Source organism: Argopecten irradians, chromosome 14 (genome assembly GCF_041381155.1).
Source record: "Argopecten irradians isolate NY chromosome 14, Ai_NY, whole genome shotgun sequence".
In the NCBI taxonomy this organism is placed as follows: domain Eukaryota; kingdom Metazoa; phylum Mollusca; class Bivalvia; order Pectinida; family Pectinidae; genus Argopecten; species Argopecten irradians.
Genome location: NC_091147.1, coordinates 11,948,481 through 11,969,782, shown reverse-complemented (window position 1 = coordinate 11,969,782; position 21,302 = coordinate 11,948,481). Strand labels below are relative to the sequence as shown.

Genomic DNA, 21,302 nt, shown 5'->3' with positions numbered 1-21,302 from the left:
ATATAATGTAAATCATTTTATTCGTGTAAATAAGAACTCGAATGCTTAATCAGATGTTTCGTGAATGTCAGTTATTGCCTCTGATCACGGATAGGCTGACAATAAGGAAGACTTGTATGTATGGATTTAAAACATCCGTTCTGCATACATGTTATTTAATTTCTTTTGCAAAAATGCTCAACAAATATCGATGTTTTACATATCCTACTACTTGTTATACTGTATAACATATCGGTTCAAGTATTGTATTGATATTACCCGATGTACATCTCATTTTACACAGAATAAGGTACTGTAAACGTCCTTGTTTAAGTGGTAGTTTTATTTTAGCGTTCTCGTCCATTACTTCTAATCGCGAAGTCATGTACGTTATGTACACCACTAAATTAAAATGGCTGTTTTCTAATATACATCCGGGCTAATAAAGCATGATTGACGAATTTTCGAATTTGCGCTAAAATTTGACTATGATGACCTAAGTACGTTTACGATGCGTTGAATGATATTTTCTCAAAATTTGTATGTTTTCATATGTTTACCCAAGGAACATGCGAACCTATCTGAAAATGATATTTATCATATTAGAAAAAATATTTCGATTATATCTCCTTTGAAACCTTTATTTAATAAAATGATTTCGTTTAAATTCTTAATTGTTAATCATTTTTTCGTTACTTCGTTTTAAAATGAACGAAGGATCATTATGGTTTATATTTAACAAAAAAATCCTTAACTATTCACTAATTTATTCATTCATTACCAATAAAGACATAAAATTTCACCAAAGCTGACGAGGACATAAACAATAGAATAAGCACCAACAATATCACATTTAACAGATTGTTTTATATAAATTACACATCTCCTAAGAATATAACTAATTTGATTAATTCACATGCACTCAATGATAATATGATTGCAGTATGTACCTGATAACCTTTTGAGTTAGATGTATCTCGTAGACTTGTTACCACATGCCATGTTTCACTCTAGCCGTGACATTTTCTGTTGTGTTGACACCCCAGAGTGATTTACATGTGGAAACACTAACCATCATAGTAGCTCTGTCACAGACGGAATCGTGTCTATTACATTTTCATAGATTTTTTTACATATTCCAGAATACAATTTTTAAACGGATTTATTAAATCATTAATATCAGTAATGTTGTCCAAATAAATTATTAAATACGTGTGTTGTGAGATACATCGTAAATAGCCCAATACATTGTATTTTAATGAGACATGTATTTATTTGCAATCATTTAATTTAAATAAAATACACCGATTGCACAATTACAAGTCATTTTTACTGTATATACATAGTTTTCTTTCTGTACAATGTAATATGAAGATTTGTATTACGAGAACTGCTTATGCAAATATAATGTCATTGAGGATTTTGCTTTGTTATATTTCAAGTGGTCTGTTATTTCCATATTATCTAGACTGTTATATGTAAGAGGTTCTTTCTCCGTCCTAAAGTGACACTTCCGTCAATACTCTTTACGTAGTAAGTGTACTGACACACTTTTCGGTTTTTCTCTATTGCATAACGTTTTCTAGCCTTCTAATATTTCAAATAAGTACACTATTCAACATTCACCAATCAGAATCGGTTTTACATGATATTTTTGGTGTCTAATGCAGGCTATGGTGCTAATGGTACATGCGCACTTATCCTTGCGAGATGTTGGAATTTGAATTTTCAAGACCAGATTTAGAAAACCTCATATGAAATGAACGCATACACATAGTGTTTTTATTACATAACCTCAGTATCTCGCATTCTGATAGATCTCCGTACGGCTTGTTATTGTAATTATTATGATATCACAGTCAGGGAATATCAAATAAAGCCGTCTAGTTAGTAACGTTATTTATGTGAAATACATCTGCGCTTTCTCTAAGTGTGAATGTACACGTACGTGGTAATTTCCCGTGGTTGTAACTGAAGCAGGGTCGTTCCGCGAGAGAGAAAAAATCTTTCAAATCATGGTCTCAGTGACATATTTAATCAAGCTTGCATTGCCGTTTGTGCGTGCGTGTAAAGGATGTACACCTCTGAGAAGTCAAAATTTTCTTGTATTAAACTTTTTTTCTCATATAGATTTTTGGAAATAGGAGTTCATACCATACAAGAAAATGGAAGAAAAAACATATGTCGGTGTGCTTATTTTTGAGCTATCGTCACTCAAAGATACCAAGTTGACAAAATCTTAGATTTTTAGGGATTTCTGCCGTTTTGACCATATACACAAGAGTTTAAAGCCATTATTTCCTAATGAGATGTTTGATATGTATGGAAATTTGAAGAATTTATTTTCCTGTAGTCTTCTATAAAAATATAAATTGATTAATAAGACTCATATTTTTTCTCAGAATAACTACATATACTACCCCTACCCCTTAATTTTGAGCTACAAAATAACCATTTTCAGCCATTTTTGCCAAAGGACCTCTTTCACGAACAATGGAAATTTGCCCTCGAACCAATTTTGTTAATACTAAATGTTACATGTAGCAACATTAAAGCAAACCCTTGAAATACGCTTAAAAAATTCAAAAGGTCCCAGGGGCCTGTGCTGTGGCCAAATTAATGTTGTCCAGTATAGGTGTATGACAGGGTTCCCTTTTTGATCCAAAAAGTTATCAAAATAATGTTTTATGTCATAAAACTGTATTATTTTCTGAAGAGTATAAATAATTACATATTATGATCACAAATATGTAGGCAAAATGGGACAAATAAAATTTTGGCTAAATTTCAAAGATCGAAAATATCGAAATTTTGGGTGTTATTTTCGGCCATGTCAATTATTAACAATGGTGATTCACCAACTTCCAGTTTGAGTGCACCAAAAATATTTTCTAAAAAGTTGGCTCATTACCTGAAGTAAATATTGTGAAATTTTCAGAAAAATTGTGGACCGGTAAATTTGTCGTTTAAAGGTCTTAATGAGGCAAGGTCTATTTTTAGCAGTATTACACCGTGGTTGCACCACGGTCCTTTTCAATCATAAAATTGAGAAAACAAAGAAACTAATTTCTTAATCTTATTTAATACTCATTAGTTACATTAAATTTAAATTAAAATATGATTTTATAACCTATATATTGTAGAATAATCAAAATATTGAATCACAATAACAAAGTATTTCGGAATATTTAGGGCATTATCATTCACTTTTCAAGCTAGATGATGATTGCAACTGCATTCTCAGAAATATTATTTTTATTTACAGCTGAAAGGCATATAAAGTAAAATAATAACAAAATCTAGAAAAAAATGGGTGGGAGTAGATTATTATGTAACAGAATTAAGTTTTTACCAATTTTCACACATCCCGTATATTAGTGCATATATGTATAATGTTGTTGTTTTTCAAAATATTGTGCTTTCAAAGTGTTGGCAATGGCATCAAATCACACCATTACAAGTTTTTGTTTAAAAAAACATAGACAAATTGATATATGATTTTTTTTCGTTCAAAAATGTATTAATTTTACTATATAAGTATTTCTTAGCAGTTTAATATTTAGATTGTTCAGAACATTTTGTGATCAATCAACTGAAGTTTGATTTCGAGTTTTTTTTTAATTTTCTTTAGAATTTTCATGAATTCCATAAAAGTTAACTAAGAATTTTTTTTTCAGTTAAAAAAATAACAGCATCTTTTATGGTTAATGAAACAGTCAAAAGTTTTTGAGGTCCACAGTTTTATTTTTCATAATTAGCTTTGTGTATCGTAAACACATCATACTATCAATCAAAATGGCATAAGGTTTATCATTTCAGGTAAAAAAAATGATTTTATAAGAAATTTGGTTATCACAACATGAATTATACATGTCAGGGGGATCCAAATAAATAAATTTATACGTGACACAAAGCTAAGTAACATAAAGTATATGCAATACACTGCATTTAAATGATTTCCAGTTTGATCAGACACTCTCAATTCCTGTTTGACTGTTTCTCCATTATCTCTGTACGATTAATACCATATCCGCCAATTAAGATTTTTAGAGATGTTTTTGTCCATACGGATTACTTTACAATTACTTATAAAACTCATATAATTCTAAACTCAAAGTCAGTTTATATAGTATTGAATTTACCACGGGGATATACACCATGTTCATGTACTGTGATCGAAGCCTTTCTTTTGTGTCTATTACTCAGTAAAGCTGTTTAATTTTCTAATTATATAATAATACTAACATGGAATTCAAATATGATTATTGACAATAAAGATAAATCAAGTTTTGATGATCTACTTACAGGTAATGTCTATTTTCATTATTAAAACTGCTACATTCAGTTAGTTATTTTGCAAGATTAAAGAAGTATTTGCCATTAATGTATCTAAATCTGAAATGATACATCAATGAGTTTCCCGAAAAAAATAAACTTAAAATCTAAAACGATATGTTAAAGTGATGAGATTTACATTTTTAGCATGAATCAACATAAATGTTAATCAGAAGTGTTAGCCCTGCAAATAATTGAACTACAGTAGGTTTGTAACATGACCCGTGTAACCTGGTAACTCTTCCCTCTCAAACCACACAGTTACAGAATCCCATTTTAATCACTCTCTTCACTGTAAATATGCTCTATAATTAGAAAATAAATCATTAGAACAGGACGTATTAGTGAAGCTACTTCAAATGCAAAACAGCTTATTGTGGTCATAAAACACCCAAATGTTTTGTAATTTTGATTATGTAAAACTTAATTTTTCTACAAAGTATCACTAAATAAATCAATTTGAAATCATATCAAGCGTTACAGATGAGTATTGGATTATACATTAATGTTGACACCGTTAGATTCGTGATAAATGATCCAAAATAAGCATATTCTTAACATTATGTAACGTTACTAAAAATAGACCATGCTATATTATAACCTTTAAACGACAAATTTACCGGTCCACAATTTTTCTGAATTTTTCATAATATTTACTTCAGGTAATGAGCCAACTTTTTAGAAAATATTTTTGGTGCACTCAAACTGGAAGTGGGTGAATCACCATTGTTAATAATTGACATGGCCGAAAATAACACCCAAAATTTCGATATTTTCTGTCTTTAAAATGTAGCCAAAATTTTATTTGTCCCATTTTGCCTACATATTTGTGATCATTATATGTAATTATTTATACTCTTCAGAAAATAATACAGTTTTATGACATAAAACATTATTTTTATACCATTTTGGATCAAAAAGGGAACCCTGTCATACACCTCTACTGGGCAAAATTAATTTGGCCATAGCACAGGCCCCTGGGACCTTTTGAATTTTTTTAACGTATTTCAAGGGTTTGCATTTATATTGCTACATATTACATTTAATTTCAATAAAATTGGTTCGTGGGCAAAATTCCATTGTTCGTGAAAGAGGTCCTTTAACCCTTTATAGAAACAGTTGTGGTATTTAACTTTTGTTAATATTTTGCATATCAATAGGGGATGGGTTGTTCTTTCGAAATTAGGCAGAAAAATGGGGCGTCAGTGTGCTTACTTTTTTGCCTCATTTGAATATGTGTTATTTTTCAGTATTTTAGAGTAAAAAATAAAAGTGCTCAAATTACCATTAAATGTAAAAATAAAGCGTATCACTTCACGCAATAATGCACAATATTTTAATAACCACGAACCTAGTAAAGATTAACAGCAAAAATTAGCTCGATACAGCTAGAAATGGTTGTGTAGTGATGATTTAAGTAAAAACAATTTCAGTAAAAAATGGTTAAACTATGGCTCTACTCAAAGAGGAAAAAGACACAATTTCAAAATGGCCGCCAAATGGGCCATTTCTTAAAATCCCTGTATAAAAAATCAATCGGAATCGGTTTTACATGATATTTTTGGTGTCTAATGCAGGCTATGGTGCTAATGGTACATGCGCACTTATCCTTGCGAGATGTTGGAATTTGAATCTTCAAGGCCAGATTTAGAAAACCTCATATAAAATGAACGCATACATATAGTGGTTTTATTACATAACTTTAGTATCTCGCATTCTGATAGATCTCAGAAGACAAAACAATATATTACTAGTGCGCAGGCAACGCCATTCGCAAATCCGTACGGCTTGTTATTGTAATTATTCTGATATCGCAGTCAATGAATATCAAATACAGTCGTCTAGTAAGTAACGTTATTCATGTGAAATACATCTGCGCTTTCTCTAAGTGTGAATGTACACGTATGGTAATTTCCCGTGGTTGTAACTGAAGCAGGGTCGTTCCGCGAAAGAGAAAAAAATCTTTCAAATCATGGTCTCAGTGACATATTTAATCAAGCTTCCATTGTCGTTTGTGCGTGCGTTTTAAGTCAACAACGATTATGGGAACATATTTGTAGTGGAGAAAACCACATTAGACACATTATATGTAGACAAATTCCTTGATGTGTTCATTTTACATTCTTCTCACATGGCATGCCTTACTTTCATTGCCCATTTGTGTGGATTTATTAGGCTCAAAATTCTAGATATCTAAACCTAATCGAAATATCATTAGCTATTTTTGATGAGATAATTTTTTGCATATAAAGATTCTATCACGTGCGATTTTCGCGGATTTTGCAGTCAACCTAAATTCACCAAAGGTTCTTTTCGCGAATTTATATCTATTTGATTTACTTAAATAAATAGCTTAATCGTGGATATCATTTTTTGTGAAGTTGAGCTATTATGGTGTTAATTGGATTGCCATTTTAACCCATTCAATACTTTGTAAAAATACCCACTATCTGCGCAAACCTTTACCCACACGCATATCTGAGCCAAGATTGTGTTATTAAAATACGTGGATAAATTTGTTTAATAAGGAATTATCATTTCATGATTAAATATGTGTTTTGCTTAGAGTACCCTATGTGAGTTACATCTTTTCCTCGAAACACAAGGCAAATATCACCAAACACATAATGGAAATCACACAACATTCATATTCCGAGGAATAATCCGCAGTATCATATGACGAAAATAAGCTTACATATTGTACATAGACAACAATATCTTAATACATTATCAGGCAGATCATTGTTAAAAAGAATATCCATAACTTACATTACTATTACTACTACCTATCGTCACTTTAAAAACCGGGACCGCATGTACACAATAGGAAATTCGTAAGTCATTAACTCCTTTGTGTCTACCAAGGAAACTCTGTTTCACATTGTATAATCGGCATAAAGACACTGACAACAAACAGTAAAAGTTTTATGTCAGGTATCCGTATCATACTGGACATTGCATGTATCTGATTAGTTCAAAATATAATGACAACGTTTATGAAAATACAACAAACGGATACTGGACGAATTTGCAGTAAAACAGTTTGTTTATATACCTACATTGTATATATAGTATAATCGTTACTAATTTTAATTGCAAAGCACCTCAGGATTTACAAATTTAGTTCATTACGTGCTTTATCAGGAAGTTCTTTAACCACACGATTAACATATATATACCTGTCTACATGATGATATATAATACAGTATCCGGGGTGAATAGTTCCTCGAAAAAAACTTTGTGGTCATGGTCTGTGAGAGCAAACCTGAAACGAACGTGAAGCTTGGACCAATCGTGGAATAGTAGAATGACTCATATGAGCTCAACTAGACAGCTGTACTAAATAATCCCCTTTTTCATTTTCATGTAACATATCTGAAATCTGAGGTAGGTTACTTTTTAACCATTTGGTTTTATTTTGTTGTTGAACAAGCATAAAAATCTTAATCACCATGCCGTGCATTCAATGTTAAATACAGTCCATTACCTGAGTTTTGTTAAAAGAGTCATTACATACTTGAAGAACACTTTTGTACCTTATGTTTGCTATGATAAAGCGTTATATAAATATTGATATACAGGATCTGGGGTAGACTTGAAACACTGAGTCATGCCAGGTAGCTATCACCAGTTGTATGACATGTCTCACTAGCCACACGACTGACACTGTCTATTGATAGAGCGTCTGTCAGTAAATGACTTAACAGTCAGAAAAAAGCAAAACACACAGGCATGATATTTTGGATATACATTTTTTCTGTATATTCTAAAGTAACGAAAATATCAATTAATTATATTGAACTACACCTATGTTTGTAGAATGACTATAAGTAAATAATTCCATACAACATTCAGAGATGTACGTATCATCAATGCCATGTGAATGCCCTTCTGATCGGTTGTATATAAACATTTGCCTGGTTAAAAATATATTTTCTACGCATTCCGTGTCAAACTAGATTATTTATATTTTTTGAAGTTTAGAAAACGTATGCAATCTCAATTGATAATCAAAATTATCAAAAGAATAATAAGGGTAATTTGACAATCGCATTATTCAATTTTACATGCACCTCGCACAACTTCGAGGAAGTTCCATGAGAGTGTAAATACGTATGTAGTGATTCATTCGCTTCACTTAGATATCCGTATGCCTATTATCATAAATAACGCGATCTTCATTTTACCTTGTGTATAATGGAATTATTAATAAAAAAAACCCAAAAAAACGCTATTTCAAATTGGATATAAACAAAATATTCACCGATATAAATGAAATACATCGCCACATAAACGTTACTAAAAATTATGAGAATACGTAATCTGATATTATATCATCTATATTTTATATATAAACATTAATTATCAACAGGTAGAAAACGGTGACAGCTAGGTCATATATCTAACATGTGATTGTATTCAGATACATTTAAAGCGAACTAAGATCTCATGCAGCCATATATTATCCTCATTGATATACACAAGGTATGTATATGGGGTTTACACATGTGATATTATGTGTGTATTTATGCAGGCAAACATACGATGCTTATATATAACAAGTTCAAATTTCACATGTCTACATCGTTATTGTGAGGCTCTGCCTTTAACTGTAAAAGACAGATATAGTAAATGTTACGGTCTAAGGCTTTATGAGTGAAGCACTAAACGCAGTGGATATGAACGTTAGTGTTATGATACAGAACGACCTTGAGCTCGAGGTGGGTAGTCTATTTGTATACACGCTTGTGTTGATAAAGAATTAGGCCACATGCACTGACTGCAGTGGTAAACATTGAACATTATACCAAAACATCGCGCTTGTGGCTTTGTTTGATGGGATGGAATATTGATGACTTGTGGATTTCACGGTGATTTTACACTTTATTCCTAATCTGTACTTACTCGTTGAACAAAGACTGGGGCCAGGATTTCCAGATTTGTTCTGTGACGTCAGATTGTCGGTAGGAATTTAGTTCAGGGGAAGACCGCCACATGAAAGATCGTCGCGAGGCCAATCTGCTACATATATCTGTCTGTGAGTATAAGCAACACTTTTTATTACATCAATTGATTTTTGTTTTAAATTGCCAAATTCGGAGATTTGCAAAAATGATGATATTACGGTGATTTTGATTGTAATAGAATTAACAGACAGCGGGTCTTTACATACATATACATATACATACGTATACAATGCCCGATGCCGAAAACGAAAGTAATATTTTTAAACTACCATTCACGCGATATATGTTAACAATATATAGTAAAGATAAATGTAATGTAATGTTGTATATGTGTACATCTACACATACAACCACATTGCCTTAAACTTACTGTGATTTGATATTCAATTTTCCGAGAATTCAACTTTCATTTTGTCTTCATTAAAACTGAACGTTCTGTTAACATATCTTTTATGAGAAGAAGCGATGCTGTTTATGACTAGGAACTCGTTTCTTTTGTAGAATGTAAAGATGCTAAGGAAAATCCGATGATAGGTGCTACTACAATGACGCATCCACTTCCCAGATATGCTAATGTCGCACCAAAGATACACGGTGAAAGGGAGAGAAAAACATCAGCTTGTGAACAGAAATTTAACCCGTCGACATGTGAAAGGGAGAGAAAAACATCAGCTTGTGAACAGAAATTCAACCCGCCGGCATGTGAAAGAGAGAGAAAAACATCAGCTTGTGAACAGAAATTAAACCTATCGGCGTGCCAAAGTGAGACAGTTCCATCTGTTTGTGATAGTGGCAGCACACCATCGGTTAGTGGATCTTGTAAATGCAACAACTGTCATGATTCTGAATCATGTAGTAGCTGTTCAATTGCAAACGGAGGTTACCTACGAGCAGCCCCCGAGGTTAGACCGCCAGTACCATGCAGACAAAGACGGTTCACGGATGATTTTTCTCCAGAAAAATATTTCAATGAAAGTAATATCATACAACACGATACTAAACGATTAAAAGCGCTTGATATTCCACTTCCGTTGCCATCGGATCTGAACAATGATTCTGTGTTTCTGAACGAGCCATTCCCTAACCGTCACGGCCCTCAGATTGGGCCACCGCCACTACCAATACAACCACATGTTACATCAAGTCATAAAAGGTTTAGAGAGCCTCTCCCCACCCCAGCACCCCCTGCACAACGAGGATTATCCTCAAGTCAGTTTTACAGAAAACCTTCTGATGAGTTACCTGTTCCTAACCGATCACTGTCCACTCAACCTCTCATCCACGATCACTCTATTGAAGTGACAGGGAAACCTAACCTTGAACATAAACTGGACGACCTCTCTCATCTCACTGTAACGTTACCAAAGAAGAAAAGTGATCATAAAAAACTAAACAGACAAAAACATGAACCAAGTAAAAACAATATACTGATTAAAATCGGAACAATTATTTCGTCAGTATTGCTCATAGGGTTAATGTATATGGTCGCAAAAAGTGTCAGGGAAATGTTCTTCGTATCTCGTCATCACATTAGTCGTCCACAACATCTATGGAACTATTCAGAGCCAGCCGATTCGAAGCTCGACACCACTATATGTTTTTCATGTGAAACTATGAAGGAGTTTGAGAGACACCAGAGTCGGTTCGATTTATATGGTTTTAAATCGGGCGATAAAACACGACACTGTTGTGTAGACCAATTAGGTCACTTGAAGTGGTTAGTTAGCATGGTAAGTACAAATGTTTACCTCCGGTTAGTAAAGTAATTAGTTACTTTATTAAAGTCTTTATCATGTTTATAATTAAAATTCTAATAGACGATAGTAACTGAGGTTGTAGATCTGTAATTGTTTTCTCATCTTTTTATTTTTCTTTATTATTATTTTTTCTTTTATTAACGATTGCTTTATATCACCTGTGCTGTTTTTGTGTATGGTGAATATTCATATAGCTTAGATTAAAGGGAGATAATACGTCGGACTAGACATCGTAACAGACAAAACCTATTGTTGGCTAAACAACGTGAATGACACTTGATTTGTAAAGGAATAGTACCCATAGCTAAATATCATTTCGTAATTCGTTACGTTAAAACAAAACTATAATCCAGTTATTGCCTCCCATCTAATGTAACACATGTTTCGCTATCTTTCAAAGACATCTGTTCCAAATATGTTTGATTATTCTTGTAGATGAAAACAAATGAGATTTTGAAACAAAAGGAGGCAAGCAAAAATTCAACTTCAAAGTCAAGTTGCTCAGTAAAAGTTACTATGGTGCAAATCACCAATGATGGTAAGTACAAAGGACTATCATTTCTTATATATTCGAAAGACATTTGATCTTGAAAATAGTACTGATTAATGAATGGGTTATTATTCAAAATGCTTTTTGTAAAACTTTGCTGAAAGCTGTCAAACTCATACACATATTGAATGGTACCATCTAGCCCTTATATTATAGTAAATTCCGATGATTGTGGGTTCCTTCATCTTTTCATGATATTCATTATATGATTACTACATATATCATTGCTTTACATAGTGTCCATTAAGTGAACGTTAATATCTTTCTGGAATACACTTAATTAACAAATGTCTTTTACATTTACATATTGATAATAAGAACGTTTTCTGTTAAGTAGCATACCGGTCCCATTCTTAATGAATATTGTTTGCTTATTTTCTGAGTATCATTATTTTATACATGTATATGTTTTTCCCTTTTTATTTCAGGCAAAACAAGCTTGACATTAAACAACACAAGAATGAAAACGTTTTGTAAAGGTGCTCCAATAAATGTGACAAAGAACTCGTTAATGGTTAAGAAAGAAGGCATGTATATGCTGTATATGACTATGTCGGTAGTCCTTAATCCTGACAAAGTCAACGAGGCTACAGGACATAAGGTACTTAAAGCATACATTTCGTGTAGTAAATCTAAAAAGGGAAAATGCATTGAAGTAGAAACTTTGAATAAAACACAACCATTGGTGGACACACAATACCACGTGTTTAATATTTACACCGTGAAGCAATTCACAAGTGGAGAAAGATTCTACCCTGTGTTGTCAGAGCCAAAATATATCTATCCGTCCGAATTAGGTAATTTTATTGGTGTCGTTGAACTATGACATTAAAGTTAGATTAATAAACTCTGTTATTATCCATTTTTCCATTCAAAAGCTTGGACAAATTCAATATGAGAAAGGTTCAATGGGAACTATGCATTAGTCTTATAAGACATCGGAAAGGAGAAAAAGTACATCTTATGTCGTACTACAAATGTGAGAAAGGTATTTAAAATGTAAGCCGAAAAAGAGAAATACATCATTATTTGATGGCTATACAATGAGAAATATGTTTGTTTTAATACCCATTCATAAATGTACCCATATTGCAGAATATTAGTCAATAATTGAAGTGTTTCTTACAATTAACAAGTGAACTACAACATTGTTGATATTGTGATATATAATACATATGTGCCAATACTGTTTTTCTATTATCGTCAACATTTAATTATGACATGAACTGTATCAAACTGCTTAAATGTAAGTAATTACATTTTGCAATTTCAAATGGTCCCTATGGCTATGCATAGAGTTAAAAATATTTGCGATTCATATGTTACCGTTTGCTAAAGGTTTATAGTCATATTTTAATTCCTTTTGTCAAAAAACAAAAGTGTTATGTACTTTTACCGCATAACAAGAACAGTGACCCCCTCAAGTTATAAAAAATGGCTTATTTACAAAATGTTCGTGTCTTAAATCTGCGTTTGTTTATTGATATAGTGAAAAAAGAGAGTGAATAAATGATGTACTTTATGATTACTTTGTACGTATGTACAGCCACAACTGGTTGCTTCTGTTGCTCAAAAGACCTTCAGATTAGGTGCCATCTACACCTCTACTACAAGAGAAGTGGTTTAGCCAGTGTCACATGTGGCATATTTATGGAATACACTAGTGGTCTTGACAATCAGTGTGATATATAAATATGATACAGATAAAACGCATGTTTTTGTTTATTTTTATACAATGGTTTACTAGTAGAACAATAAGCCAATATTACATGTACATAATTCACACAATAATAGATATTGGTCGAAAATCCTTAATATATTTTTATTGTACGGTATTAAAGAACAAAGTTCTTATATCTCATCTTCATCTCGTTGCTACATCTCATTCATGATAAGTATGAAATACATACATATGTATATATATATATAATATCAAATGCAAATTGCATGCTCTAAATATTAGTTCATTATGTCAATATTTATTTATTTTTATATTTATGTTATATTATGAAAGCAATAACAAAATTGATAATTGACACAATTCTAAATTTTAATAACAATTTATTTTGCTCAATAAAAATATTCTTTCACACACTAAAAATTTCTTACTTTCAACTTCATTCAACTTCATATATCAATGAATTAGTGTATACGTATAATGTGAAGTTCTCACTCAGCAGTGAACCGTCCTAGTCATATGGTTGTGTCCAATCACATTACACACATATATATAGTGCCAACCAGCAGACCGTCTGTTAATAATTAGCCAATCATAATCCACCGTATGTTTTAATTAGTACTGTAAAAAATTCGCTCCACTACATCTACGTTTATACGTGTGCCTGTTAATTGTTTTTTTAGTTAACTCCCTTGTTCATGGCCTACGCCAAACGTTATACATGTAACACATTTGTAAAATACAGTGAATAAAATATCACTTTTCTACTCGTTACGTGTTTGTTTGATTCAATGTTAGTGTGGTATCTGCGTTTTATTTGCATCAATTAAGACCGGTAAAATATGAATCAAGTATTCGATCCTCTTATTACAATCGATAATGTGATATACCAGATAGGTTTAACTAATTAAACTAAAAAGTTCTTTATTTTTAATGTTTAGTAATGCATAAACAAACACAAGGGAAAAAGAACAACTAAAAAATCACACCTCAAAGATCATTTTCTTTTACGACCTTGTAGTTATAGGGTCAAATAAAGGAGCCTTGTTTGAAAAAATCTACCGTACAGCGCACAGGAGACAAGAGACTAGCTCCGTACCTAGCGATATATATATATATATATATATCTATTCTGGGTATACCGTGATCACATGTAGTAGTAAGGGTTAAAGCACAGGTACTCGTTTCTAATATAAGTATAAGTATAATACTGGGTCAAGGTCTATAACTCGGCCGGCCATATAACACTACCCAATTTCAGAAAAAGTATGATTATTAACCAACCGTATAGGATATAATAATAGGAATACTCTCAATCGACAGCCAGATAATTTATCTTTAATTTGGTATATGATACAATATATATCATGCCGTATAAATGTCACTAGGTATCCAGAAACATCGGAAAACAGCCAGATTTACACTGGTCGGACACTGTGGTGTCCTCCGATAAACACGCCAGGGCTCTAATGGGTAGCTCAAAAACCACTGCATGTCAACATTTCAGCTTCATAGGAATTAAAGTTTGGTAAAAAACAAACTTACAGGTATGTTAGTGTTTATCTATATACCATCCATTTCCTCAATACAGCCTTTTGAAATTTCCGATTGAAAAAATGTGTGTCTCTAGCCGTCATGTTGATATGTGTGTAGTACATTTGTTTTCTCGGCGTTGATTGGTCAATTAATTTTCGAAAGCCAATCAACGCCGACAAAACAAATCTACTGCACACATACTTACATGGCGGCTATAGACATAATTTTTCAATCGGAAATTTCAAAGGGCTACGTTTGGCAAATGGATGGTATTTATCCAAGGATTTACTAACCGGTAAGTTTGTTTTCTACCAAACTTTCATTCTTATGACGCTGAAGTGTTGACATGCAGTGGTTTTTGAGCTACCCATTAGAGCCCTGGCGTGTTTATCGGAGGACACCACAGTGTCCGACCAGTGTAAATCTGGCTGTTTTCCGATGTTTCTGGATACCTAGTGACATTTATACGGCATGATATATATTGTATCATATACCAAATTAAAGATAAATTATCTGGCTGTCGATTGAGAGTATTCCTATTATTATATCCTATACGGTTGGTTAATAATCATACTTTTTCTGAAATTGGGTAGTGTTATATGGCCGGCCGAGTTATAGACCTTGACCCAGTATTATACTTATACTTATATTAGAAACGAGTACCTGTGGTTAAAGGGCATATTATAACTCTGCTCACCTCGGTCGGCTGTTGTTGTTCTGAGAAGTTCTAAAACCTGCTTTCACTTTTGTTAGTTACCATGCACTTGATATATGACTGTCGCTGTAGGCGTGATCGTTAAATGAGACCTCCTAATAGCTGAATTTAATCTTGATAAATACTCAGTTTTGTTCGTATCCATTGTTAATTTGTCGTTAAAACATATTACAAAGAATAACAAATATTACTCAATAGCTCATCTGCCTTGCTTATTTAAAAACATCGCCTACAATGGGATACCCGGACAGGAAATATCTCGAGAATCAACAGAGTACATATGAAAGAAAACACATCTTGTGAATATCCAAGTCTTTTCTATACAACATGTATCATATCACCAATAAGTAGGTCAGTTAGTGTTCTAGCACTAGTAAGTGTGTATCAACGACCAATTATGTTTGTGTCTCGGCCACAGGTGTTATGTGACACTTTTTGGAGTATGTCATATCAAAACATTGTGGTACAGTATTCCCGCTTATTTATTAAAAAAATTGGCCGTCTATATTATGGAAACCTATTATACATTCACATTAAGCTCAAGCGGTGTAATAACAAGTTGACCTATTGCTCAGTGCATTTTACTTCAAAAGCTTTATGTATGAAACACTAGCCTCCGTGCTATAGTAATACATTAGTTTGGCTGCGGCTAACCGCAGACACTAAATATAATCAATCTTGTTTCCCGCCTATAGCACTTATAACGCCTAGTGAGCCACAAAACCACAATATTTATCCTTCCTTTGAGCAGGCATCAAATGTGATTATCGGAATAACCACATAGATAGAAGAAAAAAAAAGTTTATTTATGCGGGAATTTTTAAAGAGCTTAATAAAGTAAATAAACAAATAATCACAAAAATGGCAGTGCAGATATATATCCAGATGAAGTATATTACTTATTTGGGATATAATACATGAATATACATTTGTAATATGTCTAAACATGTACCAAAGTGTAACATATGACAGAACCAGCGTCGTAATAGGAACAATTACGTGACGTCAATAATTCACGAATGTGACCAATGTGCTGCTGACCGGTTTTTAGTAAATATATCAATAAGTGTGATCGGGTGGTGTAGTAGTGATGCCGCTCGCTTTTCGCCTAGCTGACCAAGGTTAGATACATATACCCGGCACGGACGTGAAAAGGTTATGAATCACCTGCCCGATCAAGTGGGTTTTCTCCGGACACTCCAGTTTCCTCCCACACTAAGACCCGTCGCGCGATTACATTCAGGCAGTTTGGAAATATGAAGTAAGTGTTGTCCTGTAAGATTAAATGTAGTGGTCGGTCAGTTCTTCGTCGATAACTTGCAGTGGTATCACAAAGTAATATCTCAGGTGTGTGAGTCATACTGTAAAGTTGTTTAGACAAGGTGATTTGACAGGCATATAATATGTGGATATGTATATTTATATATCATTATTTACCTAAATATCCGTATGTTACGCTACATCATAATAGAATAACTTTTTATTAGTATGTATGTAGTAACCCATTGCTATCCTAGAAAGAGAACATGCCACGGAGTTCATCAGTATATGTAATCATATAGTTTCATTATAACTTAAGCGATTTGAAATAAATCGTTTTTTACGGGTATGAATACAGTGCCAGTTATAATCATTTGTATACAAAATGAACTGTGCAAAGGTATGTCTCATATAATCTGGGAATACCATGACGTCAGTAAACCGGCTTCCGGGAGGTGCTAGGACTCTTTGGAGGTTTAAAGCAATGTGAATGCAGGTATGAATACATTTGATTAATTCTGTACAAAAACATCGCTTAAAGGTACGATAGCAGCTTAAGTGAGCCGTTTTGACGCTATGTAGATAGATACACATGTACTTGTTATACAAACATATTTTCATGTTTATATCTCGGGCAGATTGCAGGTATTGTAACGTTAGGTAAAAAGAAAGTAAAACTATGTTGTGATTTACAAGCAAGTGTTTCAAAGTGCTGTATCGTGTTTATTTTTATTGCTATGGCGACAACTTTTATATAATCACATAATTATATGTTGTATGTGTCCGAATTGGCGGAAAACTGACATGTTATTTTGTCAACTGTAATCTATTGAAAACCATGGGGTTTAACGAATGATGTAAACACAAATGATGCCTTATTAACGTTATTAAAAACACAAACATTATGCAATGTAAATTTTTTGTTGTTATGCCAGATGTAGTTTAGATGGAAACATACCTGCAAAAACACTCTACAATTACTAATAACACTGTAAAAATGTTCCATGAAAATGCAGAAAACAGTTTGGCTTCATGGTCTGACCGTATGTACTCATTGTAGTGCACTGTATATGTTATATAATGAATTTGTTAGTTAATCATTTTCTTTGTACTTGTACATTTGTACTTGTAACATAAAAAACTATGCATTGAAAGTATTGTAATTTTCAGAATGTTGTTAACTTTTTGTGGTGAAGAACATATTAAAAACTTTGTAAGTATGCGAAATATGTCACATATAACTTAAACATTTTGAAAGGAGAAGTTAATCAGTGAGTTAATCATTCAATGAAAACATTACGTGAATATTCCTTACACATTAATATTTTTATTGACAGTTTAGTAACTCATTTATTTATTTCACAGAAATCATATATCAGTTTTAAAACGATGATGGCCTATTCTGACGAATGCTATTTGAGTCCGGAGTCATTTGGGGCTGAACGCCAGCATGTATGTAACTGTCCATATTGCCTCGACGAAAGAGGCGAGTCCAGCACTCGCTCCCCTCTAGAACTTCCTCCAGCTGCCTGTCACAGCAGTTCCGACTTCTTTTCACCAGAGGAAAACTTTGTCGATAGAAACATACAACTCACTGCGTCAGAGGTAGAAAGTTGTAAAATGATCGAGCAAGAACCAATTACACCTCGCTCTTGTCGTCCTAATGCATTTCATTCTGAAGATGTCCTAATTGAAAGACATCTTCAAGATATTCAATTGAATCTGGTAAGACATTTTAGTGAAAATGAACAAAATCCGCAACATGTGTCACAACATCATGTACTCCAAGTGTTTGGGACGAATGTCACGATGACAAGAGAACAGACAACACCGATTTGTGACCATAACAACATTTCACGACATAAGAATGTTGCAACACAAACACCGTCATGTCGACTAAATCATATTAATAATTCGAACGTATCGTCTAAATCATTTTATAGACATGTTACAAAGAGTTTCGAGAGACGGTTCGCAAACTTGCGCCCAGCAAGCCGGCATCAGCTGTCGGCAAATGAAGAGGCGTGTGATACATATAGTGAGGCTTCAAATGGGGATTTCTTAACGTGGAGATTGCCTTTTCGAAAATACAACGTCCTTCCACCGTCTCGACATGTTTATGGAGATTGTGTTCGGTGTCAGTCCACTGATGCGCCATCAATAGGTACACAAACAATTCGCTCCTGTCAGTGCTGCCATTGTAGATCATCACGTGGGGGAACATCTAATTCAGGTTCAATGCTTCGGCCTCTGGTGTCTTACCATGACTATGAAGTTAAACGGGGAAGGGCATGTATGACTATGTGGCAAAAGATAGGATTATGTATCCCGATTATAATGATTTTGTGGCTTTTGTTTTTCGTCGCGGAAAATACCTTTAAAAAGTTTTACTCATGATATATCTTTTTTCATTGTAGTAATAGAGTTGGAAAAACATTATTGATTTTTCCCGCATCTTCTTAACTGTTGGCAACAATGATCCTTACCTACGATATCAGGTATATTTTTGAATAAGGACACGTAATTCAGATAAACATAATGGTTATCTAAAACTAGAACTTACAATTCAATTTGTGAAGAAAAGAATGTGATCATTATTTTTATATCGCTGAATATATTTATTTATTTATTTTTATGAAGAATAAAAATGTGCTAACTATTAAGAAAATATGTAAATGTTGTTTTTGTGTCATCATTCAGCATTTCTGTTTGAACTGTTTACATTGACATTCATGTATAAATAACAATATTAATCATATACAATAGCATGAAAATCAAAACGTTTGGTGATCGAGTGGTTTACTAATGGTGAATGCCTTTCACCTAGCCGACCGGGTTCGATTTCCGGTACGAACGCGGAAAGGGCCACCTGCCCGAAACGTGGGCGTTCTCCGGACCATCAAGTTTCCTACCATCGTAAAACCCTTTGCGAGCTTATATCATCGCCAACAAAAAGTTAATGTTTTGTGAAGGTAATTACTTGAATATGTATTTGTCGTTTCTGTTTCCTATCCCGATCCAAAACAAAACATGGCGACAAGATGTCGACATTATTGCAAATATGTTTGTCTTTCGACGCATATGCTGAAAAGCGATCTGTTTTCTCTCAGTGTCTATTACAGTAAAACCATACGGGATACTTGGCTGCAAGACAAATAAACATCACAGCTAATTAATGTCAATTGTGATAATAAAATGATTTATTTGTTCATGCTTCTTCTATTATATTAGAATTGAAGGAATAATGAAAAAATGTCCCTAACTTTATAGTTAAACCTCGATGTTTCGAAGTTCAAAGGACCGACTTTTTTATCGTGATGCAATTCATCGAGTGTCAATTACCTATGGTTCGTAACAATTGCCCCGTAAAGAAACTTCGATTCACATAAACCTTGGATTCATACATTGGTTTGTTAGTAATATTAAGTAGTAAAGAACCTATTCGGAACCAAGCAAAAAGTTCGATACAGCGAGAAATTCAATTCACTGGAGATCGAATCATGGAGGAATGACTGTATATTGAAACATTAAGTATGGCTTCTACTTCAAACCTTTATCAAATATGGTAGAAACACTAAACCTTGAATTACGTAAATTCGTTAAAATGGAGTATTATAATTATTCCGAGTGTTAAAAGCCCTATATCTATAAATGGCATGATAACGTATAGAAGTACAGATATTTTAGACGAAGAAGGAGACAATGATGATGATAATGGTGATGATTATGATGTTGATGTCAATCTTGATTATAACTGAATTTATAATATGTAATAATTAATGTTTATTTGTTTTCATACTAAATCCGACTTTCTGATTGACATATTCTTTTTCGAAAACCTCCGAGACTGGCGCGAAAACACGACGTTATTATGACGTCACAATAGTGACGTCGACGTTGCGTATTGATTCAGAAAAAAAAATCCATTTGAAAATAAATGGAATCGTACGTTTAAACGTATTTCATATTATCAAGTAGTCTGAAAAATCAATTATAAGAATAGATTTAACTATTTTTGACTTCATCGGGTTATGAAATAAATTTTGTTTGCAAATTTTTGTGAGAATCCGCTACTCGGATTCACACAGTTTGCAAACAAAATGTCTTTCATACCCCGATGGAGTTAAAAATGCTTACATCAGTTCTTGAATAAAGATTAAAACAATAAATTGTGACATACCATTTCAGCCTATCACTGCTCTTTAAATGTAGTGTTTGAACTCACAACAATGTACACCAAAATGACCAGTTGACCCCCAATATGAAGGAGATGAAAAGAAGACTTGGTAATAAAATCAACATAATGCTAGGTTTACACTATGTTCTCGGCGATCACGGTAGCCCCGTTTGCCCGAAACGTGGTGCGCCGTGGAATTTTGGCTATTTTTGTCTCTGTATTCAAGTTGAGCTAGGTCTTGTGAAGTTTTGCCACGGTCTTTTACGGATGACGTCATGGACCGTGGATATTCGGGAAAGTGCTGTTCCGGGAGGTTAAAGGTACACTACGGCTTTAGCACGGTCTATC

The 21,302-nt window shown here is 33.3% G+C and overlaps 2 protein-coding genes across 4 annotated transcripts; both read left to right on the top strand.

The window, feature by feature from the left end:
• Window positions 1-8,837: 8,837 nt before the first annotated feature.
• LOC138307353 (uncharacterized) lies at window positions 8,838-14,039 on the top strand. Its single transcript, XM_069248050.1, has 4 exons — window positions 8,838-9,352; window positions 9,783-11,011; window positions 11,474-11,576; window positions 12,017-14,039. The coding sequence occupies exons 2-4, from the start codon at window positions 9,809-9,811 to the stop codon at window positions 12,412-12,414; spliced, it is 1,704 nt and encodes a 567-aa protein (XP_069104151.1). The 5' UTR covers window positions 8,838-9,352; window positions 9,783-9,808; the 3' UTR covers window positions 12,415-14,039.
• Window positions 14,040-14,953: 914 nt separating this feature from the next.
• LOC138307878 (uncharacterized) lies at window positions 14,954-19,431 on the top strand. Of its 3 annotated transcripts, none has more exons than XM_069248795.1 (2): window positions 14,954-16,778; window positions 18,143-19,431. In XM_069248795.1, exon 2 carries the CDS (start codon window positions 18,167-18,169, stop codon window positions 19,172-19,174), a length of 1,008 nt encoding a protein of 335 aa, XP_069104896.1. In that variant the 5' UTR covers window positions 14,954-16,778; window positions 18,143-18,166; the 3' UTR covers window positions 19,175-19,431. The 3 variants fall into 3 exon arrangements, with proteins under 3 accessions (XP_069104896.1, XP_069104897.1, XP_069104895.1); XM_069248796.1 differs by having other exon boundaries at window positions 14,964-15,097; XM_069248794.1 differs by lacking the exon at window positions 14,954-16,778 and adding an exon at window positions 16,790-17,273.
• The last annotated feature ends 1,871 nt before the right edge of the window (window positions 19,432-21,302 follow it).

Bases quoted from the DNA above. Each gene is read 5' to 3' on its own strand.
- LOC138307353 (XM_069248050.1), top strand. From the start codon at position 9,809: ATGATAGGTGCTACTACAATGACGCATCCACTTCCCAGATATGCTAAT. The intron at 11,012-11,473 runs GTAAGTACAAAT...TTATTCTTGTAG, and splicing joins TGAAGTGGTTAGTTAGCATG to ATGAAAACAAATGAGATTTT. The intron at 11,577-12,016 runs GTAAGTACAAAG...TTTTTATTTCAG, and splicing joins GGTGCAAATCACCAATGATG to GCAAAACAAGCTTGACATTA.